The 24,555-nt window shown below is 43.6% G+C and overlaps 1 protein-coding gene across 2 annotated transcripts; it reads left to right on the top strand.

The window, feature by feature from the left end:
* The first annotated feature begins 6,137 nt into the window (after positions 1–6,137).
* Positions 6,138–24,425, top strand: LBH (LBH regulator of Wnt signaling pathway). 2 transcript variants are annotated; one of them, XM_020793111.3, is made up of 3 exons: positions 6,138–6,405; positions 10,601–10,700; positions 21,791–24,425. In XM_020793111.3, exons 1-3 carry the CDS (start codon positions 6,380–6,382, stop codon positions 21,977–21,979), a joined length of 315 nt encoding a protein of 104 aa, XP_020648770.2. In that variant the 5' UTR covers positions 6,138–6,379; the 3' UTR covers positions 21,980–24,425. The 2 variants fall into 2 exon arrangements, with proteins under 2 accessions (XP_020648770.2, XP_072847236.1); XM_072991135.2 differs by lacking the exon at positions 6,138–6,405 and adding an exon at positions 9,984–10,438.
* Positions 24,426–24,555: the final 130 nt, after the last annotated feature.

The following is a 24,555-nucleotide window of genomic DNA, read 5'->3' as shown; positions in this document are numbered from 1 at the left end:
GATCTAATGGTTGTTGTGGGTTTTTCGGGCTCTTTGGCCGTGTTCTGAAGGTTGTTTTTCCTAATGTTTTACCAGTCTCTATGGCCGGCATCTTCAAAGGAAAGCATCATCTGGGACACCCCAGAGCACAGAGTGCTGTCCTCTGAAGATGCCGGCCACAGAGACTGGCGAAACATTAGGAAAAACAACCTTCAGAACACGGCCAAAGAGCCCGAAAAACCCACAACAACCAATAACATTCTACTTGTCACTTCTCTCCATAATGATGAGGGGATGCTGGTGAGCACTCTTTGGGTATGGCCTCTCAATTTACTTAACAATAGCATTGTCTAGCCCACTTCTTACCAGCTTGGTTGCCAGAATTTCATAAAGGACCTTGTCACAACACTTGCTAAAATCAAGATAGACTATATCCACCTAATTTCTTGTGGAATCTTGTCACAACACTTGCTAAAAACAAGATACACTATATCCGCAGCATTCCCTTCATCTACCAAGGTTGTAACTTTGTCAATGTTTTGGGGTGTTTCTACTTCTTGGCAAAGCAGGAGCTATATCCTTCAATATGGGGCAACTTTGAATCCTGCCACCCTCTTTAATCTGTAGAGATGAAAAAACACAATTGCTTCTATACCTCCTGTGTGAAAAACAATGCTTCCAACACACCCCGAATTCTTTCTTTGAGTTTACAGCCTCCATCTTGGATGTTTTGTTTTACCCCAGATCCTAATTTCTAGCTAAAATGATTTCTGGACTTCTCTGGACTTTTCTGCAATGAAATGTTGTACTGCAACAATGGTGCAATGCCAAACCAGGTGAAGAGTCCTGCAAGAGTGAAAAGCAATCCTGCTTATGACAGTGTAGTGATCCAATAAAAGTATTACCTATGACATATTTTGTTTAAAGATGATGGTGACGACAGTGACAATAATTACATTTCACTCCAGTTTTTTTCAACTAAATATAGTTGTTGAAGTGGCTAACAGTATCTTTAAAAGCAGTTTAAAACAATTCAATAATAAAACCATTATAATAATTTTGACAGTGCCAAGTTGTAGGAGGCCAGTTCTCCTTTAGAACTGCAAGTGCAAATCAAAGCCAAGAGCATCCATGGAAATAAATCCGGACAGGAGTGGAGGATATCCATTAATGATACCTAGGGATTGTTGAGCTGGCTATAGTTTTTACCTGTATACGTCTAAAGAAATACTAAGTTCAGGAACTTGGGGGGGGGCAGTAAATGGCCTCTTCCTTCTTCCCCCAGGTGGAAACCCATGACTGAAGCCTAGGTGTATGCATGCCTTCACAGGAACAGCATAATTGTTCCAGGAAACCCTGCAATATAAAGAAAGTGAGTGAATTTTAATAGGTGCAGTTCTGATGTAGGAACACTGGAAGGAGCAGGTGAGCAGCAGACATACAAGAGCTTTATAATGCTGCCAACTGAAATGCCTCATCACAGAAGTCTTGCATTCACTGGTATAGACATAGATGCCAAGATTCTGAATAGAAGTCATAAATCCCCACCGTGAGGAATTCTTTGTACCACATTTTGTGCACTTTCCTACCTGCCTCTCCTTCTGAACAAGACTTTTTCATACACCCCCTTCAAGCTCTGTGGAGGACAGTTTTCTGGGATGCAATCCTACAGTGTCATAGGTGTTTGTGTGTGTTTGTGGCAAAAGAGGGAAGAGATCTTCAGCCTTCAGCTACTATTTTGGTGGGATTGTTTAGCAGGACCAGCCCAAGATATTTTACTGCCCAAAGCTTTTCAAGAAATTTTCCCCCATAGTAGAGCCCATGGCAAGTCAAATTATTTTGATTTGACATAAGAAATCTTGCAAGTTCCTCTCTGACTCCCCAGGAAGAAAAAAGTACATTAACCAACAATTTGCTGCTCTTTCCTGATCTCCCAGATCTGTTGCACAAGGCAGCCCTTGCACTGCTCCTGATGGTAGTGTGCTGTCCGGTTGTATATCATCTGATTGCCTCTTCTAATATTTTTACTAATTTAAATATTGCTGTTGTTATGTGCCATCAAGATGCTTTCAATTTATGGTGAACTTAAGATGGCCTTCGAAATGCATGATATGTTGCAAGAATTTTTTTTAATCATTGCTATGCCTCAGATGAATTTCCATGACCACACAGAGATTTGAACTGAGACCTTATCTGACACCTGTCAGCTATATCACCCTGATACTCTCTATTATTATTATTATTATTATTATTATTATTATTATTGTTGTTGTTGTTGTTGTTGTTGTTGTTGTTGTTGTTGTTGTTGTTGTTGTTGTTGTTGGATTCTAAGATAGCATGACATGATTCAATTCTTTCTTGCTTGGCTTTGGGGGTTTTTTGGGTTTGTTTGGGTTTTGTTTTGTTTTTTTGCAAGATCTTGCTTTTTTTCTTGCATTATAGTGATTTGATGAAATTTTTCCTGTTAGATGTGGTGCTGTCATACCTTCTAAATTCAAATTTAGAGGCTGGGGTCACTACAGTGGGGGAATGCAGTACTTTTTTCATGCTTTGGTATCTGAGAAATTAAGTGCTTTGGGTGCAAAACTTTAAAATGTTATCATTTTGGACCATAGCTCTCACTGAGGGCTGGAGTCCAAAAGCTTAACATTTTTGATCTCTTGAGAGATGGGAGGTGATGATCACTCAATTTTCCCCCAAGATATTGGATGGAAGCATGAACTACTGCTCTCCTGTTTGTTCTAAATGTTCCCAGAGTTTGTTCGTGTGCTCAAAAGTCTTCAGATGCTTTTCTCATATTTGATCTGATCACATAAAGGGGTTTCAGGTACCTTATACCTTTAACAATGCTTGTAAGATTCAACAGGTACAGCTTTCCTGAATATATTCATGGAAGGAAAAATCAGTTTAGGCTGCAATTTAGGTTGGATTGGGCACAGATGAATTTGAATTAAAACCCAGTGGCTACAAAACACAAAGTGAAGAAGCCCATTGTGAAATTCTCATTTTTTTGAGCAGAGAATCACCTGCTTTCGATTCAGTCAGCAGGGATGGTTTAAATTGGTTCTGATTGAGTTGACATTGCTTTTTTCTGCTTTCTGCCGGTGTGATCGGCTGGTCCGATGTAAAGACGTGTTGGTGGGGGGATCATTTCCCCACAACCCAATGCCCTTAGTCTGCACACAGCTGGGTTAAAAAAAAGATTTATGTTCAGTGCTGGACATGCTAGGGCACTTGGGAGAACTAAATAAACAAAAAGAGAAAGGTGGAAATTGCCAATTAGCACCTCACGGCGGCTTCTGCTTTTAAAGCTCTGTAAACAGACCTCTCTGCCACTCCTCTGCTGACTCCTGCACATTGTCATCTGGGTGGCTATAACTGTACACCTGGAGAAACATGATTTGATAAACTGTGAGTATGTGCAAATCAAACCGTATTTTCCTTGCTGTGTAGTCTCACCCTCATATAATCATTAGGGTTGTAGTGTATCACTTGTTTTATTGGTGGTCCTCACCTATAAGTACCCTCTGGTCCCTTCTAGTAGCCAAATCAGTGGACAGTGGGACTGAGAAATGACTCTCCTCTGAAAATCTTAAAAGACAAGGGAGGTCCATATGGGGAGATGTGGTTCTTGGGATAGTCGGGGAGCTTTACGGGACTAGAACATCAGTTTGCACTGGGCTCAGAAATGGACTTGTAACCAGTGATGCTGTTGTAACCCGGGAATTATGTGTACCTGTAACTGCCTCAGTGACCAGTGCTGCAGCAGCATACTGAATCAGCTGAAGTTTCCAAACACTCTTTGGCTGCAATCTCAAGTACAGCACATTAGCTAAAGTGAGATATAGCTAAGCCACGTCACGCTGCACCCAAGTCAGACATCTCTAAGAACAGGTACAGCTGATGTACTAGCTTTAAACTGTGCAGACACGCTCCTGACCAGCACCAAACCTGGGTATCCAGGTTTGCAGTTGACTCCAGAAGTACACCCAAGCTGCAGATCTGAGTTTTAATAGGGAATGGAACCCTATCCAGAACCATTGGTGCAGGGAAGTCACCACAATTCTCCTCCAACAATAAAAGATGAAATAAAACACTGGGCAAAACCCTATTCATGCATGTTTGTGTGTTAACGCCTGGCAACAAAGAACTGAACACTGTAATGATGGTGCACAGCTTGAAGGCAGCAAGACAGGCAGTAGCAATCCCAACAACGGCACCATGAGCAGCAGGAAAAACAGAACCAGGGCCTGCAGTTTCTGGAATCGGGAGGCAGAAAGATTTCCCATGAGGGAATGAGAAGGAGAAAGGACCCGATTTGAAGCCTTGGGAAGCAGGCAGAAATGCAGCCACTCCAGTGTGTGGAAGCAGCACAGAAACAAGACTGAATTTCAGATAGACAGGGGTGGACTCATAATATCTGTTAATAAATGTGACAACAGGCTCTGTTTTGCTCTGTGGCCATCACTGCTGTTTTCCTACCAAGAAGAAGAACACTCAAAGCAAGGGGTGAAGGTCGGAGCCCTTCTCTTGGTCTCTCAGTGCCACTTCATTTGAAAATAGATATTCTAGAACTGTGCAGAAGCTTACATAAGGGCTTCTGTGCTGCAGTTCCTTCCTGTGGCACTGTAGGAAAGCTTCAGAGCAAAACTCCGTCTCCACGGCATTCAGGTTCCTTTAACGTCAGAGATGTAAGGGGGGGGGGCTTGGCTTTAGGAAGCGCTGCAGTTCAGGCAAGGCTCAACGCTTCTCTGAAACGGGGGTTAAAGGAGATCACTCCTCTCTGGGTTGGGAGGTCTTCACAATACCCGACTTTGTAACTGGGGCTAAGGATCGGGAAAAGAGGCTGATTAAAAAAAAAAACACGGTGTTTACTTTTCGGGGTGAAATGCAGGATTTGGCTTCTGTGAAGTGAAGGAAAAAGAAAAGGAGGCAGCCGAGCGTCCAGAGGTTGTAGGATCCGTCCCCCGTTTGCCCAGGTGGGAGGGGGGGGGAAACCTAACTCAAGCCCTGGAAAGTTGCGGCCAGTCAGTAAAAACCAGTGGGAGGGGTCCGCTTTCGGACTAATGATCTGCTTCTGTAAAGCCAGCTTCCCACGTTCCTATGAGATGAAAGTCTTAGTAGCAAAAAAAACAAAACAAAAAACAAAAAAAACCCAGCAGCATTTAAAACAACCACAGCCTTGTTCCTTATTCCCACATACACGAACATACTAAAAATAAACCCTATTCTGGGCACAGAAAAGCAAAGGACAACCTTGTCCGGCTCAGTAATTTATGATCCTGTACAATTCCTACCCTCTTCCATTTTCCCAGGGATTATTTAAAACTGTGTTTAGGAAAACTAAAACTATACACCAGCAGCTCCCATCCTCCACTCCTTATGATAAAGGCGGCGGAAAAAAGAAAAAGAAAGAAAGAAAGAAAGAAAGAAAGAAAGAAAGAAAGAAAGAAAGAAAGAAAGAAACCTATCCACTCCTCAAACCATGCAGAATGTCGGCTGGTTGTCACTTAACGCTGTTTATATTTATTTCTATGTTTTAAAAAGTTCCCAAGCCAGAAGCATCTGGTGGGAAATACTGTACATATAGATTTGCTCGTCATGCGGGCGAAGAAGAGGCTGCTTTTGTCAGCGTAAGGTAGATCTTTGCTACAGCGCGCGTGTGTGCCGCCCCCGTTCTTATGAATGAAAGGTCGTAAATGAACCCTGCCGGGATTTTCAAAGCCGTTGCCTCCAATGTAGGAAGAGCGACTGCCTTGCCCAACATTCCGATCTCGTCGGAATCGCTTCCTTCCTCGCCGCAGCGTGGGGATGCGTCAAATAATTCGGGTTTTAAAAGCCCCCAGCCATACATTGAAGAAACCGAGGGTGGGGGTTGGGAAGGAGCGAGTGATGTGGTCCAGCTTGGCTGGCTGGGCTGAGATGTGGGTTAGGTAACAACAGACATCAGCAGCAAGCTGCGCTCGTGGCGAAGATGATGCCATCGAGGCCGACCAATCGGCTCGCTCCGCAGCTCCGTCCCTCTCTCCCCGAAGGCTCGGCTTCGCTACAGGCCGAACGCAAGAGAGCCATTCATGATTTCGGTGACATCATCGGCGGGAGGGGGCGGGCCCGGCGGGCCAAGGCCGCCTCCCTCGCCTATAAAAGGAGCGTCCCCGCCGCCGTGCGCGGGTCAGAGTTGCGGCTTCTCCGGCGGGGTTGTTTGGCGCGCCAGGTGGCAGCAACGGGCCGGGTCTTACACAAGCACCACACGCGTAAATCTCCGCCGCCGGCGCTCGACCGCCTTCGCTTCGGGGTCGCGCTCTGCTGGAAGGCGCAACCGGCTCCTTGCCCTCCTTGCCTCTCCCCCCGGGTCTCAGATACAAAAGGACGTGGTGTCAGCCTCTTGCGTGCGGACTTCATGTCTGTATTCTTCCCCATTCACTGGTGAGTACCACTGGGATGCCCGCGTCCCTTTCCGGCAGGCTTCCTCTGCGGGGTCGCCGCGGGCGGGCTGGAAAGAGTTCAAGAGGGGTCGAGTTGAGGCGAACTTTTTCCCAAACGAAAAAGGAAGACGGGAGAAAACTCTTTCCGGCGCCTCGGGAACTTCAGCGGCGCGCCTTGGAGAAGTGGCCGAGGAGAGCCTCCAAACAAAGGGAGCGAGCGAGCGGGGAAAGAGGTGCGAGGCAGGCACGAGCGGGGGGGGGGGGGCGCGGCGGCTTTCCAGACGGACATCTTAAGCACCGTCCGTGTTGGAAACCTGGACACGTCCCTGCAAGCCGTCGCGCTTAAGAGGCTCCGGGTGGGCTCGATCCACCGCCAGCCGGTGCCGAAAGCGCGCCCGGAGAGTCTCGGGGCGCTGATCGCCCCACGGGAGCGTTCCCGAGCTTGCAGGCGCGCGGGCGAGCCGGCGCACGCAACGCCCGTAGCCGGCTCTCCTTCGCAGGGCGCCGGCTGAGGCAAGGCGGTGCCATCGGCGCTGGCCGCCGCTTCACCCAGCCCGGGCAGGCGACAGGAGTGCGGACGGATCTCGGGGCTGCTGCTGCTGCTGCAACAGGCGGCGGAGGGGCGGCGACCCGGGTGGAAGGGGGCCGGTTGTCTCCAGATACGCCCCGGGAGCGTCGACTTCCTCGGGAATTTCTCCCTTCCCTCCGCCTTGCACCCCTGCCGTCGGGGGAGAAGAGCATTATCTTGTGTGGGGCAAGGAGGGGTGATCAGTAACAGCTCCCTTTGGTTTGTGGGAGCATCGGGAATTGCCCGTAGAAGCGAGCGGCTGGTCCTCAACCTGGAAGGAAGCTGTACAGTATTTCTCTCTCTCTTTCTCTCTCTTCCCCACCTTCCTCTCCCGGGGGGCGTCTGCCCTCCAGAGGAGGAGGAAGGAGGAGAGCGGCCCTTTTGCAGCCGGGAAGAAACTTAATCGCTCGAGGAAGTGAGCTGCTGGGCAGCTGCTTCTTTTTGAGGTCAGCGACAAAGGCATTAGCGAGGAGGCTGCCGGAGCAACTGCTGCTTCTGCCACTCTTGCCTTCGGGAAGTAACAGCCTTGGCTAGAATGTTGGGGGGGGGCGTGTGTGTGTGTGTGTGGAGGGGGTCCGGGCAGAGGGAAGGCGAGATCTTGTAAAGAGGTTGACTTCTAAGAGGTGTGAGGATTTGAAGGCTCTGACAGCTGAAATCCAGGTGAATGAGCTGATCCATGCAGCAAAGGTTCAGAAGCCCACCCTCCTCCTTATTGCCTTATATCTTGTGTTCTAAGGCTGAGCCCTGAGCTTGGAAACTGGCTCCAGGGTGGAAGACCTCTGGCTTTGAATTGGCCTTGGAAGTTTTGTTTTTTAGACTGTCAGGAGGGGATTGATTTTCAGGGATGCCTCAGGGGCCAGAGACAACCTGGATGCAATCCTTGCCTTTCTTTGCACCTTAATCAGGGGAGTTCAATACAGCTGCTTAATTGAAGAAAGCACAGGCTACCCTGAAGCTGGGCAACCACCTGCCTGGGATATTTTATGTTTGTTTTTATGTTTATTTATTTATTATTTTATTTATTTATTTATCGATAGAGAGAAAAAAGAGAGGTCAGCCAGCATCTGGAGGGATGTTTTCACCATTTCTGTCTTTTGGCAGAGATGGATTGGACCAGACAGCACACTCAGGAAGGCATATACTTGTGTATACCTTGAATATACAATGCTTTCCCAATGGATCTGATAGATACCTCTTGGCAAACATAAAAAAGTCACTTTTTTGCGCAAGCCATTAGAAATAGCTGTGTAGTTTTTAGAGGACCAAATGTAGAGAGAACACTGAAAAGCAAACTCTGCTGTGCAGACCTGTGGGCTGGGATTATTTGAATCTGTAGCAAGTGAGATCTTCCCTGTCTCTGGTGTGTTTTTGAGTTATTCCTTGGCAGGCTCTCTCAGAGTCTTATAACTCAGTTCTGCATGCCGGTTACACAGTTTGGCTTGCGCCTTGGTAGTTTGCCTGTAGCGAAGACCTTCTGAGTTCACAAATGCTAAGTTGGCCGGTTCGTTGTTAAGCCCCATTTTTTCTCTCTCTCTCTTCTCTTTTTGGTGGAATTTGAAAGAGGAGGTAGATGTTTACCAGACCTCAAGTGCCTACTGTGAGTTCTCTCTTCCCATTTTCCAAAGCAGACTGGTGTTAAGCAAACTCTGTCCTGTAAGCTTGCTGAGTAGCTTTGGGTAACTAGCTGGTAGAGATGGCCCAAGACATTTTGTTACTTGAGATGAAGAATAAAAGCAGCCCCCCCCCCCATCTACAGATAATCGGCTGGAAGCTGCATCTTACAACACTGACATGAAGATAAAAGCCTCCATCCCATCAGACAGCAGCAGGATACTGGAGGGGGGTGCACAGTTTACCTGGCACAGTAAACTCATCCATCAGATTCTCACTGCTGTTGCTCATTTGCTGTTGCCTGAGGCAGATGGCTTACAGCTCTTTCAGCCAGAGCGCTAAACAGCTGTTTGCCTGTTCATTACCAAAAGAGTTTTCAGAGCAAAGTCCATCCTCACTTCCTTTTTCTACATGTGCTGTAAAGATAAGGACCAATTATGGAGAGTATTTGTGGGGAAGGGGAGAATGTTGCAGTACAGTAATACTAGCATGTTGCAGTACAGTAGTAAATAAGCTTATAACATAGGAGATGGAAGGGTATTTCATGCTTTCTCACTCTGGTTTAGTCAATATTTCAGCTTTGTGCATGCCTTTTGAATGCTTACAAACACTGCTGTGCTTGATCCCATATTGATGATACACATAGGGCCAAACCTCTGAATACCTTTTGCTCATGAGACAGGAGTTGGTCAGTTTCCATACTTGTGCAAGGAGTGATCCAGTAATATGTGTCCTTGCATAAACTCAAGTCTGTTCAACCACTTGTGCAACAGGTGTTGGAGGTACCAAAGTGGGGGCAAGGATCCTGACCTTTATGGTTATTAAATGCACAAGTGATTCTGTGGCATCAGCAAACCTTTGTTACAGTTCTTCTTAAGCCCCTGTGCCAGAGCTGAACTGTGTAACTCAACATCTTTACCTCTCAAACTATCAACCTAGAAGGCTATTAGCAGCACAACATGATATATGCTGGCAACCAGTGTGGCTTAGTGGTTAGAGCTGAGCTAAGAAGTTAAAGAGGAAGGTTCAGGTTCACATGTAGCCATGAAATTGTTACCTCTGACTGCCTTAGTCTAACCTTTCTCATGGGCTTGTTGAGAGGATAAACTGGGTAGGAGGATGGCCACATTCTTTGAGCACACAATTGTTGCACTCTTGCCTTTTATTGCCTTCTAGGATGCATCATCTTCAGACATTATTTTGATTAATAAATGTGGGAAGCTAATTTGGAGCACAAGCATACTGCATTTATCATGCAGCAATGCAGTAACAGAAATCAGTGAATGGAAGCAACTTTCAGAGTTCTGTGCCTGGAAATTGTATGAGCTTGCACTGAAGTAAAGAAGTTACAGGATGTGTGTGCAAATCTGCTTTTGCTTTCACAATGATATTGGAAACAGTGACTGTGAACTTGGAAGTTACAGAATGAATAACCTGGGTTCAGGGAAGATTAACAGACTTGTTTAATAAACCAGGGCCTATGATTTTATGATTCAAGGAAGAGTCTGTGTTTCTTTGAGGTAGAGCATGCTCAACAATCTCAAGTCTATAAAGATTTGACCATTAGTGTCACTCCTTTGAACTAGATTGCTCAAATTTAGTACCATCTGGACTACAATTTCCATCCCACCCCCATTTTATGTGCTGTCTGTTAATGATGGAAGGTGTATTCCCAGTACATCCAGGAGTCACTAAGCTGGGGAAAGTTGTATTATATTCCTTATAGCTTGAAATAAATTGTAAGTATAGGATCCTGCTTGTAAGGGGATGGCTGACCTTATGGCTTCTTGATTCCTTTTAGAATCTTTCCAGCAATGAAAACAGAATCCACAAGGCCTTTTGACAGATTTGAAAGGTTTGTGTTGAAAGGACGTAGTAACCTGACTGATATCTGAAGGGTTTTTAAAAAAAATAATATGAAGTGTCCATTCTCTGGTAACATTTCAGTTTGCCCTGTGACAAGGTTAGCTTACTAATGGGATTTTTAACAGCTGAAGCTCTCTCTGTCTCTTCCCAGCCCTGATTATTTGAGATCAGCTGACATGACTGAGGTGATGAATGCTCCCTCTATGGACGAGATTGGCTTAAGCCCCCGCAAAGATGGACTGTCTTATCAGGTAAGTTGATGGTGTGCATTCCAGGGAGCTCTGCTAGGTGGCTGGGATTAGATGTTGACCCTGTCAACCAGCTGACCTTCCACCTTCTCCTAATATTTTAACACTTGCCATTCATCCTCAGCGAGGACAGATGAGTGGATTGGTTCTGTCTACAAGTAAGACCCACTGACCTCATTAGGACTCATTCCCAAATAATTTCTGGGGCAGATGTTCTGCTTGAGGGGCTTGGTTAAAAAAAAGATAATATGGTTGTGTGTGAGTGGATGCAGTACATTTTATATATAACTAACTCATGCCCTGCTTGTGGCTTCCAGTAAGCATCTGGCTGGTCACCATGTGACAGAATGCTGGACTAACCAGACCTTGAGTCTCATCCACCAGGTGTCTTATTATTGTACAACTTATTTCTGTAAATTTGCCTAGGATCGGACAGCACAGCTTGATGCATTTCTTATCCTTTTGTGACTAAAACAGGTTCTTGTTTTTCTGGAATCAATTTATGTCTGTTTTGCCAGGTAACCCCCAAAGTGGCTTTGACTTTTCATTAGATTGTTTTCTTTCAGTGACAATAGAGTTCCGTGTTCAAGGAGAGAAATGGGAAGCTTTGTCTCTTCTGTGTCTTTCCTGCCCCATCACTTGACCCAGAAAATGTTTTTTAACTGAGCAGTATCTGGAATGAACTGCACTACTTTAAGCTGATTTTTGTCATCTTATTTTCCTGTTTGGCAAGACTTTTGGAGTAGCTCCCTACAGAGGAATGCAATGAGTGAACATTACATCAGTATTAAAATTCCACATGGATGTTTACTTCTGAATTAAGGTTTAAGAGTCCTGTCCTTCAAACTTGATGTGTATTGAACTAATTACCTTTTGCAAAGTATGTGTTTTCACCCTCTGTTTGAAGGAAGGTCACTAGGCTTAGGCCCCATCCAATGTATTCAGGTGTTCAAGATTTTGAAATCAGTAGATTTGAATGCTTTGCTTACTTCTACACTGGTTTATGGCCAGCCTCCCACACAGTCTGTGTGCTATTGTCCATTAATGGTTGGAAAAGTTTGCTAATGAAATGGCTTAATTGGTATATTTTTGGGTTGCAAATGGTCCAGTCTTTTGGCAGCTCACCCTTTTGTTTTCAACACATTCTTTACTTTGAGAACCACATGAATGTTACAAGCTTCTGATCAGATCTCAAAGGGTTGGATCTCTTTTCTTTAGCACCTATCCTGATACAGTTTCTCAGATTGAACAGAAAGTAGATTGTCAGAGCAGAGGGGATCTTATCACTTCTTTCTTAATCCATTACTTAACATAGTGAAAGTATCTGAGTGATGTATTAAGACTACTGTCTGCATCCTTCTCCTGAATGACCGTTGTCCTTGGCATTCCCTAGACCAGAAGTCTCCAAACTTTTCACATGGAGTGCCACATAATATATTTGTAAGGGCTGAAGGAATGCGTGTGTGCATGTGCACCCACCTGCCCACACAGGTGAGCCAGATGTGGCCCGCAGGCCGTACTTTGGAGACCCCTGCTCTAGACCAGCAGTTTTTAAAATGAGATGCAAACGAACATTGGGTCTCCACTCTCAGAGTTCCTCATTAATGACTAAGGCAAGGACTTCAGGGAGTTGAAGTCCGCCAATGTCTAGGGACCTGAATTTGGGAACTACTTCTCTATAACCATAGCAGAAAAGTAGCTTCAAGCATTTTTGGCAACCTCTTGGATTTAACCCCAGGGTGAGTTTCATCACTTGGCAGCATTACACGTTGGCTATCTGTGAAAGGAAAACTGAAGATGCAAATGCAAATTAATTGCCAGCATGGGAGGCTAAATGGCATTGAATGTGTACAGCTGTGCAGTTAGTATCTGCTGGAATGGATTATATAGCATCTATCTCGGGCACAGCAGAGCAGGGCAGGTTATGGGTTTGGAGGTTCTATTCTGCATTCCTCTAAAGCACCAAGACGCACCAACTGGATTAGAACATGACATGTTACCTCTAAGTGTCTTAGCTAGTGACCTTTGTACTTTACATGAGGGTGACTTGTATGCCCATACATAAATTTACATCTGATGTGCAACAGGTCAGGGATTCAAGCAGTCTAATTCCGACCTAGAAATTGCTACTGTTAAATAATTAGGAGATGGAGATCCTTGCTGATTTCTTGCACGTCAGCCAGGGAGCTACTAATAGATCCTGAGCCATGTTCTTCCTATATCTGATTTAAAGCAACAGGAATGGCCTTTCTATATTAAAACTGAAAGAGGAAAATGTGAAAATTATGCTGTTTTGTCATCTCCTAGATGGCTTGTGGTCCTGCATGGAAAACCATAGTCGTGTTATGAGTGCTCAAGTTATGGTCCTCCTGTTATGCTAAATTGGGGGTGAGGGTAACAGGAATTTCTTCACTTATGTTGAAGAATCACTGCCAAGAAAAAAAAAACATTCCTGGGTTACTTTCAAATGTCTGTAACCTTGGGCATAGTAGCTGCAGAATGGGAGATAGTCCACACATAAACCATGTGTTATCCTGGACATTTGGAGCCATCAGCATTTTTGATAGCATGCTTTGTGGGAAATAATACACTGGCCACCTAGGTTTACCAGTATACCAGTCATCCATTGAAAATCTCGGTCCATGGATGTTCATTTCATGTTGACCAATACCATTTTAGCACCAGGCAAAAGATTTCCATTTGTCCAAGCCCTTTAGAGTGCTCTTTTGTAATAGGTGTTCATGTCTACCAAGGATGAGCAATTTCAGTCAGCTTTGAGGCCAGACCTCACTGCCAGCACCAGAGCAAGAAATGGACGTTATAACAAAAACCAGCCAGGAGGTGCTTGGAGGGATACTTTTGGTATCTATGTGGAGTAAGGTCAGGGGAGTCTTGTGGGACCACCCCCCCGTCTCTATGCTGGCATTCCAAAAATTGGTCTTTTTGACCTAAACAATTGAGGGGTTGGGGTCCTGGGGAAGCCAGGAGGCTACATATTGGCCACAGGTTGTGTGTTGCTCACCCCAACATTTGCATATACATGGCTTGTATGCAGCAATGTCATTTCATTAGTGCAAGTTCCATTATACTGGTGGCTGTGCATTTTCCAAGTTGGAGCAAGACTGGTACCCAATATTGGCTTTTGTGTGCCACAGTGAGGCTTGGAGCAACTGCTCCAATGGGGATTTCCTCTCTACTAATACCTGAATGGATGTTAACAGAGAACAGTGAGTGGTAGATGACCTGGCAGGTGGGAATGAGACAGTCCAACAGGAGTACCTGCCCATGTAGTCTTTGCCTACCTCCTCAGCTTGGCTGAGGTTAGCTTTTGTTTTGTTTTTCACCCCATTGTTCTGTTTTCATGATGATCTCTTTTGTTTTGCCTGGTTGGTTTTTAATTAGTGTAACTGTTGTCTCCTTTGGGGCTGAAGATTAGAATTTGCAGCTATGCGCAATGACAAAAATAAAATAAAAGCAGCATAATTGGAGAAAGACAATAGGCAGGTGTCTTCTTCTTTCTTTACTTTTCAAAGGATCAAATAAAAAAGGAATCCCAATAAATTAAGGAAGATTAAATTGTTGGAGCATTGTGCTCAGAGTCACATGAGGATGAAATCAGAGCCTATTCTAGTTTTTCTAACAGCTGCACAACACCTCAGTCTTGTATACAAGTTTTTAGAATGCTAATTTGTATGAACGTGTAGAGGACTCAAGTTCCCAGATGCTGTTTCTCTGCCAATTATTGATTGAGAATATCACCTTAAGCATATCTACCTAGCAGTAAACCTCTCTGGAGGAGGTGGAGCCTTCACTAAGATTCATTCTGCTTCCAACTCACTGGCAATGACTACCAGTTTGGCTGCAAGGGTAGTTTGATACCAACATGCATTCCCCTCTGCATCTCCTATTTTTCTGGTATAAAGACTTGCTTTACATTTTTCTGCTGTAAGCTTTTAAAAAAGCCTAGTGCAGTTTAAGGCACTTAAGATAGTTGGCAGGTGGTGGGGAAGCCTTTTGTCTGTAGAGCAGGGAGGAACTGCCAGTGTACACCTTGATTACTTCTGTTTCTCCCATGGGGTTTAAAGTCCATTTTTCTTGGTTGAATCTGGCCCAATCTTTGAACTACAGTGGACCCTTGACTTACAGACGGCTTGAGTTACAGACTTCTCTGGTTTAGGTTTGACTTGCAGACTGAGATTTGACTTACAGACCAGAAAAAAACCAAAATGGAACAAAAACGGCCTGTTACGGGATTAATCAGTTTTCAATGCACTGTAGGTCAATGGAGACTTGACTTACAGACTTTTTGACTTGAGAACCGCCTTCCAATATGGATTAAGTTCTCAAGTCAAGCCCCCACTGTATTTGTCTTAACCCTAGGTTTTATACCATCTTTGCCTAATACAGAGTTCTGCAGCACTTCAAAACCCATCCTGCCTCTTTACATTGGTCTTTTTCTAATCCAATCATGATATTGCCCAATTTCAGGTTTTGTTACTATGAATGAGTCACACAACTGTTTTTACATTCACTCTTTAAGTATTGGCTTTTCCTGGGTCAGGGTTGTACCTTGGGCCATTTAACTCTGAGGCTGTGCTCAGAGCTACTTTCAGTTCTTAGTACTTTCAGTTCTTAATTGAGGCTCATTTTGAGCTCTTTGGTCATTAGTTTGAAAGTCATTGCCTCTGTCTTACCCCCTGACAAAGAAGCTGAAGTCTTGCTTTCTTAGTTCGTTACAGTACAAGCTTTTGCATACATTACAGTGTTTCTTCCTGTTTCTTGTTTGTTTAGGGCTGACATGGCACATCTATACACTGATTTCCCTAAAAACAAGACAGGTAGTGTTTTCCCAATTTGTACATTGTCTGAATATGGCTTCTAATGGTGTTTGTGTAGGTGCTGGTATCACAGCTGTGAATGCAGACGGTGATGATGCTTTCCTTAGGCTGCCCTTCTTTAGGAAATTGTGCTGCAGATTTCAAATAAAGAAGATTAGCATGCTGGAAGACCAATAGGACCTAATTGAAAATTTCCATTTGCTCACTTGGGGAGGATCAGGGACCATAGTGGTACCCCTAAATCTCCAGAGAAGAACTCTAGCTTCCACCATCGTTACAACTGCAGAACTTGGTATTGTGGCAGGAGCGGTAGCCTTAAAAGCAATGTTTGCTTTAAAATGGCAGTGGGCAAAATGTGACCTCTTGGTATCTCACCTCCAACACCAATCAACTGCTGGATAGCTCAGTGGTTTAGGCGTCTAGTTGCAAGCCAGAGGTTGGGAGTTCAACTGTGCCTCCTTGATGGGCTGGACCCAAGGATCCATAGGGTGGCCTCCAGCAATGCAGTTCTAAGAATATTAAAAGAAGAACAAATGTAAAAGAAATTTCCTCAAAAATTCTTTCTGGGAGACAATTCTGCCATGGTGTCCCTCCATGCCACCTCATGCAAAATTTGCTGACTTAGAAAATGTGGCCATTACAAAGTATGAGGGGGACAATATCTTTAGGTAATTGAGCATGGAAAAAGGTTGCAAACTTGGTGGGGTGGTGTTTTTTGTTTGAAGATGCCCATGTCTGTTGGAACACAAGGCCTGGACACATCACATTTTTAGCAGCAGAGTCAGGCCTGTGGGAGCCTAGTTCCAAGTATACAGAGTGTATATGGTACTTTGTTTAAAAATGGGGACACTTCTTATTGCTGCCACCATGACAGCAGATGTAGCTCTGATCATTGAGGGCTGCAGTGACAACTGATGGGAGAGAGGAACATGCCACCTGTGAGGAAAACGGTCACCATCTCTGGCCCAGCTGCGCCATTGACCATTTATCCTTTTTGCTACTATCCGATGAGCATGGAATACCTTGAAAAAAATCAAATGCAAAAATTGACCTCTAGCCTTCCCAGTTTAAGGAGGGAAGCAGTGTTAAGTTGCCCATAATGAAAGTTAGAGGGCTGGATGTTTGTTCTCCCTACAAGCTCTCAATGCCTCAAAATATAGCTGAGAAACTGGTCGCATGGAAAATCTATTTCAGAGATGATTAAATGTTCCATTACTCTTGCAGAGAAACTAAAACTCTTTCAGACAATGTTGTTTTCACTGAATAGGCAGATGTTCAAATGAAAGCTTCATTCATTTTTTTGCCTGTCATGATTTTGCCTGTGCTAAATTTGGGTTTTCTTAGAAAGTTGCATTTACTATTTGGAAATACTTAATCCTACCACCTTGAAAGCTCCTTATGCTAAAGTTATTTTCCTGGGGCACTAATGATGGTGTTTGACATGGAGGCAGGTTAAAGGCTAAATCATTTCACTAGTCTGTTGTCAAAATAATGCCTTGAGTTGAAACTTCTTTATCAATACAACCTCCCCCCCCACACACACACACCTTGGAATGAAAGCTGAAGATAAATCTAGTTACAGCAGTTGTGCTGGGCAAACAACATGCTTAATTTTCAAGGCAGCTGGTTTGCTAAATCCAAGGTTTTTGCAAGACAATGAGCTACCTAAATGGCACAAGCAGCCTCAGCAGTTGCTTGAAGTGGTAGTGTTTGTAGAAAGTAATGAACTGTATTCCTGGGACATTGACATGTTTGACAGGTGATGTCAGGATCAAGCTGTTGATCATCTTGAATAGGGTCATCTTCCAGCATCATTCTTCAAGTGTGCAAGTGCTTCTTGGGTAACTTTGTGCATTGACTGACAAGCAGTGAAATATTTTTACTAGGCCTGGAGGTTTTCTTTCAGAAAATCAATGTGTAGATGAGAGAAACCTTCTCCAGTTTGTGACCTACCAAGACAAAAATGCCAAATCTGCATTCTGGCCACCCTGTTTTCCATCCCCAGCAAAGAGCAAGCCAAAAAGATGCCATGCCATACCACATGGTCTCATGGGTAAGAAAACATGTAGGCCTGGTGTTGGAATTCAGACATGCTGTCATGAAGCTGGCCTGTACCCTGGCAAAGACACTCCATGCCTTCTAGCTATTTGTTTTGCAGGAGGCTTTAGCGGTTATGTGGACAAGGAAGTAGTCTGTGGTGCAGCTACATGGATGTTTTTTTTTTATCTCTTGCTGGTATGTTGGTTTCCTTATTAGCTTGGGTTGGTTTCTTTGCAGGCAGCTAGTACTGTGATGGAACTCTTCTGATTTATACTTACAAACTGGCTTACATACAGCAAGCTGTTTGTGGTTGTTCAAACATTTTCCGCTGTCGGTGCCAAACCTAGCAGAAGAGTACTGGGGCTGGGGGGAGGGGAGGGGAGATCACCTGGTACAAGCAAATATGATTTTCATGTTTCAGGTTTCACTTTCATCTCACTACTGAGATGTTAGGCACTTATGAACACTTATGTGTTTTATATCCAAGCCTTCCAATAAGAGGATTCGTACTCTCATCCCCCATCAGTAGACTTGAAAGTACTGTACAGTTTCAAGCCATTGGCCTTGGATAAGAAAAGTCTGTTGATACCAACACTGAAATATCAAGTGACTTTCTCCATATTGGGGTCTATTCTGGAGCTTGGACAAGTCAACTGTTTTTGGACTAAAATTCACAGAGTGCCCTAGCCAGGTTGTCTGTAGAGGATTTTTTTTCCAGTCCACCCAGCCCAGGACAGATTGGTCTGCAGTTTAGGTATGGTTGGAAGTTCAGTTCCCCATCATTCCTCCTCGATACGGGCTGGACTAGATTATACTTCCAGCTCTGTAGATGATGATTCCCACCTTGGCATTTATTTTCTATCTGCTCTCATGAAAAGGTATCTCTTTCTTATGCAAGTTGAGTGACATCCCCATACATACACTTGGTTAATTGTATGTATTAAAAAGCACCAAAGATGGGCAGCTGCCTGTTGTGTAGACAGAAGAGAGCAAGTAATAACCGAGTCAGTTTCCTTCATGAATAAACATGTCATTGTGTAAAGAAGCCTCTTGTTCTTTTGTTCCCAGAGACAGCCTTGTCTTTTTTCTCTGCCTGTCACATGCTGGGAAATGTGATTGCATTTATTTTCCATTGGGCCATTCCTAATCCTTGAGTGCTATTGCAACATCTCATTTTTATGCAGCCTTGATGGCTTTAAAAAAAGCATGAGTTAGTGGAAAAATCCCGACCTCTGTTGCAGCTGTTGAAGATAAGATTGTCCAGTCTATTTTTTAAAAAAAAAAAATGCTAGGCACAACACATTTGGGGGATGTTTATTTAAGGAAATCATTTATTCCTTAGTTTAAAAGGGGATGGGTGGATACAGGCAGTTTATTTTCAAAGCAGCTATTCTGGTTTGACCTAATGTACCTAACCTGGAAGTGCAGGCGTATCGCTCTGGTGTGTCTTCTGCTGCTGGTCACTTGGGAGTATCGTCAGCTTAGAATACTTCTGTTATGCTGTTGTTTCTCTCAATAAATGCCAATGCATTTGGTGGCCTTTATTGGCCAATACAGAAAGTTCAGCTTGATCTGTAGTATGTAGCTCATGGTGTCTGGCTGCATACCACTTTTAGCCATATGGAAAACTGCATAGTGGAAACAATTCTGCTCTGCTCTCATGGCAGGACAGAACATGCTGCTTTAGATCTGCCTCTATCAACTTGACACTATCCAGATGTTTTCAAGTACAACTCCCATCACCCCTGTTGCCTCATTTGCCTGCCTCCATTTGCCTGACCCGTAGCCATATGCCACCCAATAGGAAGACAAATGGGAATTCAGTAATTGGAGGCAGTTTGTATTTATGAGTTAAGCAATTACACTTATGCTGTTGCCACTCCACAGTAGGATTCTAGCCACTTTGTGACTGTTGTCCAGACGCTCCTTATACAAACATCTGGCTGGCAAGAGAGCTGGCCATTTATGTCATGTTCAGAAGTATGAAGAACCAAGCTTTTTCCCTCCACAATTATTCATAAATGTGAGGAAGTGGGGAAAAGCCAATACAGTGGTGCTTTGCTTTACAAGTGTTCCGTTTGACGACGAAATCGCTTGACGTTGAAGATTTTCTGATTGCAAAAGCGATCGCAAAACGATGTTCCCTATGGGGGAATTTCACTTTGCAATGATTGGTTCCCTGCGATGATTTTCGCACAGCTGATTGGTGGTTTCAGAATGGCTGCCGGGTAAAAAACATGGCCGCCCGCTGTTTTCTGGGACGGATTCCTTGCTGCACAGGCAGCGAAAATGGCCGCGCTATGGAGGATCTTCGCTGGACTGTGAGTTTGAAGCCCATAGGAATGCATTAATTGGGTTTTAATGTGTTTCTATGGGTTTTTTAATATCGCATTACGACGTTTTCATTCGACAGCGATTTTGCTGGAACGAATTAACGTCATGCGAGGCACCATTGTACCTAGCTTCTTACTTAGGCACTGATTCAGGCAGCCCAGTTAAACATGGCAAAAGATATATATGCTTGTATAAACTTGTGTGTATGCCTTGTACAGGTGTAAGTTGGACTTGCACAACCACATCTCTGAAGTTGAATCACAATGCCACATAGTATAGGTGTGTGTATACACAAACATTTCATCCACACTTTTAAAGCTTTATTGCAGGAAACGTGGACACTAAAGTAGGGGGAAGTGTGTCTACTGATCTGTTTCTGGGCAGAACTCATAGTGCAGGTTATGCCCAATAAGGCCTTCTATGGCTTGGGACCAGACTTTCTGAATTTTTTTCCTGCATTGGCACAGGACTAGGCTTGATGGTCCTTGGGGTCCCTCCCATTCTACAATTCCTATATTTCCATACGAAAAACCATATTGCCCTGCTCTGAAGTCTTTGGGGAGGGTTTTTCTCTTGGTGCTGCCATCCTCACAGGCAGAGCTGGTATGCACCTGGAAAAGGGCCTTCTCAGTGGCTGCTCTCAGATTGTGGCATTTCTTCCAAAAGAGGCTTGGCTGGTCACCTCCCCATTTTCCTTTGGACACCACCCTTTCTGCTGAGGTGGGCTTTGGACAGCTGAGGAGCTTCTGAAAAGTTTCATTGGATTTTACAAGGATGGCTTCGGCTTATCCCATTTTAATGCAATCTTCTTTTTTAATCTTGAGTGAGTCCCAGTTCTGGGGAAGAGTGCAATGCAAGTCAAGTAAATAACTATATTTTGCCTTTACAGCCTATGACAGGGGATGATGGGACTTGCAGTTCAGCATTCTCTGAAATGCCCCATGTTCCTCTTAGCCAGCACAAAGTCTTTCCCAGTCCATTATCCTCTGTCTAATTTGTTCACAACCCCCACCATCCCACCCTGTAACACTTCCAAAGAGCACAATCATGTTAGTTTTTTTCTGCAGTATATATTGAGACCAAGATACAGATATCATATAGATACAAATAAATTTTTAAAAAGGATTAAGCTCCTGGCATATTCTTAAATGAAACAAATTGTTTTAAAACATCTGGCAGAGCTAATTTGAGCAAAGGGAAGTGGAAACTTTTTTTGCACTGCAACTGAAAATGCTGGGATTTATATTTAGTCTGAACATGGCAAGGATGCAAAAGAACATTATGAAGAAAACTGGGATGGGTGACGTAAAGTCCCTAGAAGGAGAACCATTTTTGGGGTATATGTAGATAGTTGGGAATAATTGGGGACAGATGGTGGACAACAGTTCTGTCCCTTAAACACGTTGAAAGGAGGGGAGAGGTATTACAGATGGAAAATACATCTTTTTACTACACAATCTTGATGAAATGACCTCTTGAGACTCTTGTTTGCAACAGGAAACACACCTGAGCACAAGAATGCATTACACAATAGTTTTCTTGCTGTAAGATTTCAGGGTGGGGAAGGGTGCAAAGAAGAAGACTGCAGGCATGTGAGACACCTGAATGCAGTTTGTAGCTAGTTGTGTGTTCTGTGATTCAGCCACAACTTTGGAACCAGCTCATCCAGATTGAAAAAGGTGGCAGGAAAGTTGTTTGGACACCACCACCCTTTCTACTTGTTGTTTGCCAGTTTCTTTCTGTTTACATCTACACTCCCTTGGGGGTGATTTGTGGACAAGCCAGGGTCTACCTTGCAGTCAAGATAGAATAAGATGAGAATATCAAGTGTACTAAACAATCACGTGGAAATCTTAACTATTGTTTATTTCTCATTTGCAGATTTTTCCAGACCCTTCTGATTTTGATCGTTACTGTAAGCTGAAGGATCGTCTCCCTTCCATTGTGGTGGAACCAACAGATGGTGATGTGGAGAGTGGAGAGTTAAGATGGCCACCCGAGGAGTTCCTGGTCCAGGAAGAAGAGGAAGAAATCTGTGAGGAAGCAAAGAAAGAGAGCAAGGAGCAATAAATGGCTTGGAGAGAGTTATCTGTACTACTTAAGATGCTGTGTCATCTCGAAGGGAGAGAACAACTGTTCTGAAGAGTCTTTTTCTACAAAGACATTCGATTTTGCACCTGCAAGAACTTAGTTTTTGATTTTTTCCATATTCTCTATTGAGAACTGAAGTGCTCGATGTGACAATCTCCAGCTGAAACCAAGGAAGGAACCTAGGCAGGGGGGGAAAGCAAAACATGGCTGCTCTTCTAAAGATTGCTGTTGAGTTTTGTTGAGGTTTTCTGGGGCAGCCATGAAATTACTGGGCACTTTGGTTGAGGATTAGATGGGCAGGAAATGCACTTTTCTCAAGTGTATGAAGTGGAGGAAATGACTGCAGAGTGCAGAATACAGCTGCATTTATATGAGGAAATGCCTCTGGCTATAAAAGCATGAGAATAGTATTCATCTCTCAAAACTTTGCCTTTTTATAGTGCTTCTGTTTCCGTGCGCGCGCGCGTATGTGTGTGTGTGTCTGTCTGCGCACGCCTGTGTGTCAGGGGGTTTGGAGTATGGGAACTTGCCATTTTAATGCTCCAGTGACATTATCAAGTGAGGCAGGAGTTCCTGCTGTGCTGCATAGAGGAGCAATGGATCAATAACCTCTTTTCCAGTCCAGCATTTTGTCCAGCCTGTTTCCTACAAACTGTCTGTTCTTTTCTGCCATCCCTTCTTATGCATTTCAGTCTTGCCGTGCTGAATAGCTTTGTCTAAGCCCAGTGTTGCTAACTTCACAAGAGTGTCCTGGGCCACCTGTTATACAATAGCCTTGTTTATCCAAGGTAACAGAGCTAGTTAGGGCTGATTCTCTCTCTCTTTCTGTTGGCAAATGTTTATTTGGGGGGAAGGGAGTGTACCATTTTGGTTTTTTCCCCCCCACAAGAATAACTCTTTGTATTTCCTTTCTTGCCACCAAAGTTGCTGTTAAGTCTCCCGGCTCACAATATGTGTGATTGCTGTGAGATTCAAGCTTCTCTGGTGGTGCAAGCTGGTCATGGGAAAAAGTTGGCTCAAGAGTTCACTTTATTGTAGCACAGGGGACAGTTGGGTCAAAAAGATTATGAAGAGCCTAACTAGAATTTTGGAGATGATTTGGACATGGGATAACATAATTCTTGAAGGAAAGCAGGCCTTCTCCTCAAAAAAATAAGAACAAAGTATTATGATCTCTCAGTATTGTGGAGAAGATAATGTGCTTTTTAAATATACATGTGGGAAATACTAGTGGCCATAAATGATGCTCTGATCTAAATTCTCAATAATGATCTTCCCTTCTTTTGTCCTGTGGATTTTCCTTTTGGGAGGAAGAATCAGTTCTTTGGAATAAGCTAAACCTACAGCTTTTAAGGAAAGCACCATCTGACCACTTGGTAGAAGTCCTTGCTGAGACTTCATAGTACAAAGGGACCACTCTGAGAAATCAAATGCTAGTGGTTTTCATTTTAATCCTGGAGACACTAAAAATATGTAAGACTCTCATCATGGCCTTAAACGGATATTCTAAACAGTCTCCTAGGGTTTCCTTGTTTATTGGCTCAAATATTTTACTTTTTCAAAATAAAACTATTAGGACTTTGTGTGTATATATTTGTATTTGATACCTCATGAGTAGTAGCGATGCTGGTAAGGGGTTGTGGGAAATTTGCTTGTTCAAATCAGCGAAATGTATTCCTTCTCCCCTCCCCCAGTCTTGTCTTGCTTGTGTTTTCAATATAAATGGCAATAACTTTTTAACAGCTGTGAGTCATTATTACATGTGGGTGTGAGGTTGCACTACTGCCCAAGTTTGTTCTTTTTAAGTATAATAATGTGAGGATATAGTTGGGTGTTCTTGTGTGTCCTTTTGGTGGCCAAGAACTTGTCGCACACGTACTACCTGTCTTGGTGGATGTTTTGGCATCATGAAAACTTGTCTTGCATCCTTTACCTAGCCCAGGTTGCTTTGAAACTGATGGATCCAGATGTTTTTGGTCTTGTATCCTGAACACATGTTCTTGTCTTGCTATTTGGTAGAATGAGTTTTTACATGTGCAAGTAACCCTGAAATTTGGTTTTTTCCCCCCAATAAAAGTTATTTTCTGTTTTCTGATTATTATTTTTGTCCCAGGTTTGAAATTGTCGAATGTTAGCCACTCAGAAAAGCATAAATCCTTAAAGCTTAAGAGAAGAGTGGAAAATGCTGTTTGTCTTTAAATATTTGCATATCTTTTTCGGCCTTTTTAAAACATTGTTGCTTGTATTTCTGTCACTTTTGAATGTGGAAGAACAAAGCACTCCAGCTGAACTGCTCCTATTGTATATTACATTCTATATTTCTGTAAAATTCTTTTTTGAGCCTCAGGGAAAAAGCTAGCATTTTTTTCAAACTCCTTTTTGTCACTGTGACAGTTGTAAATAAAGTTTGAAAATGCTTTCCAAACCTCTTGCCTTCAGAATTATATTTTCCAACTTAAAAATCTTGCTTTCCCAGAGCCTTGATGGTTATCCTCCTTGAAGAGTGACGTTGGCAAAGTTTGTGGAGTTACAAAAGTAATTCATTTCTGTTGCTC

This window comes from Pogona vitticeps, chromosome 1 (assembly GCF_051106095.1).
Source record: "Pogona vitticeps strain Pit_001003342236 chromosome 1, PviZW2.1, whole genome shotgun sequence".
NCBI classification, from domain to species: Eukaryota; Metazoa; Chordata; class Lepidosauria; order Squamata; family Agamidae; genus Pogona; species Pogona vitticeps.
This window is presented reverse-complemented; position numbering and strand designations above follow the sequence as displayed.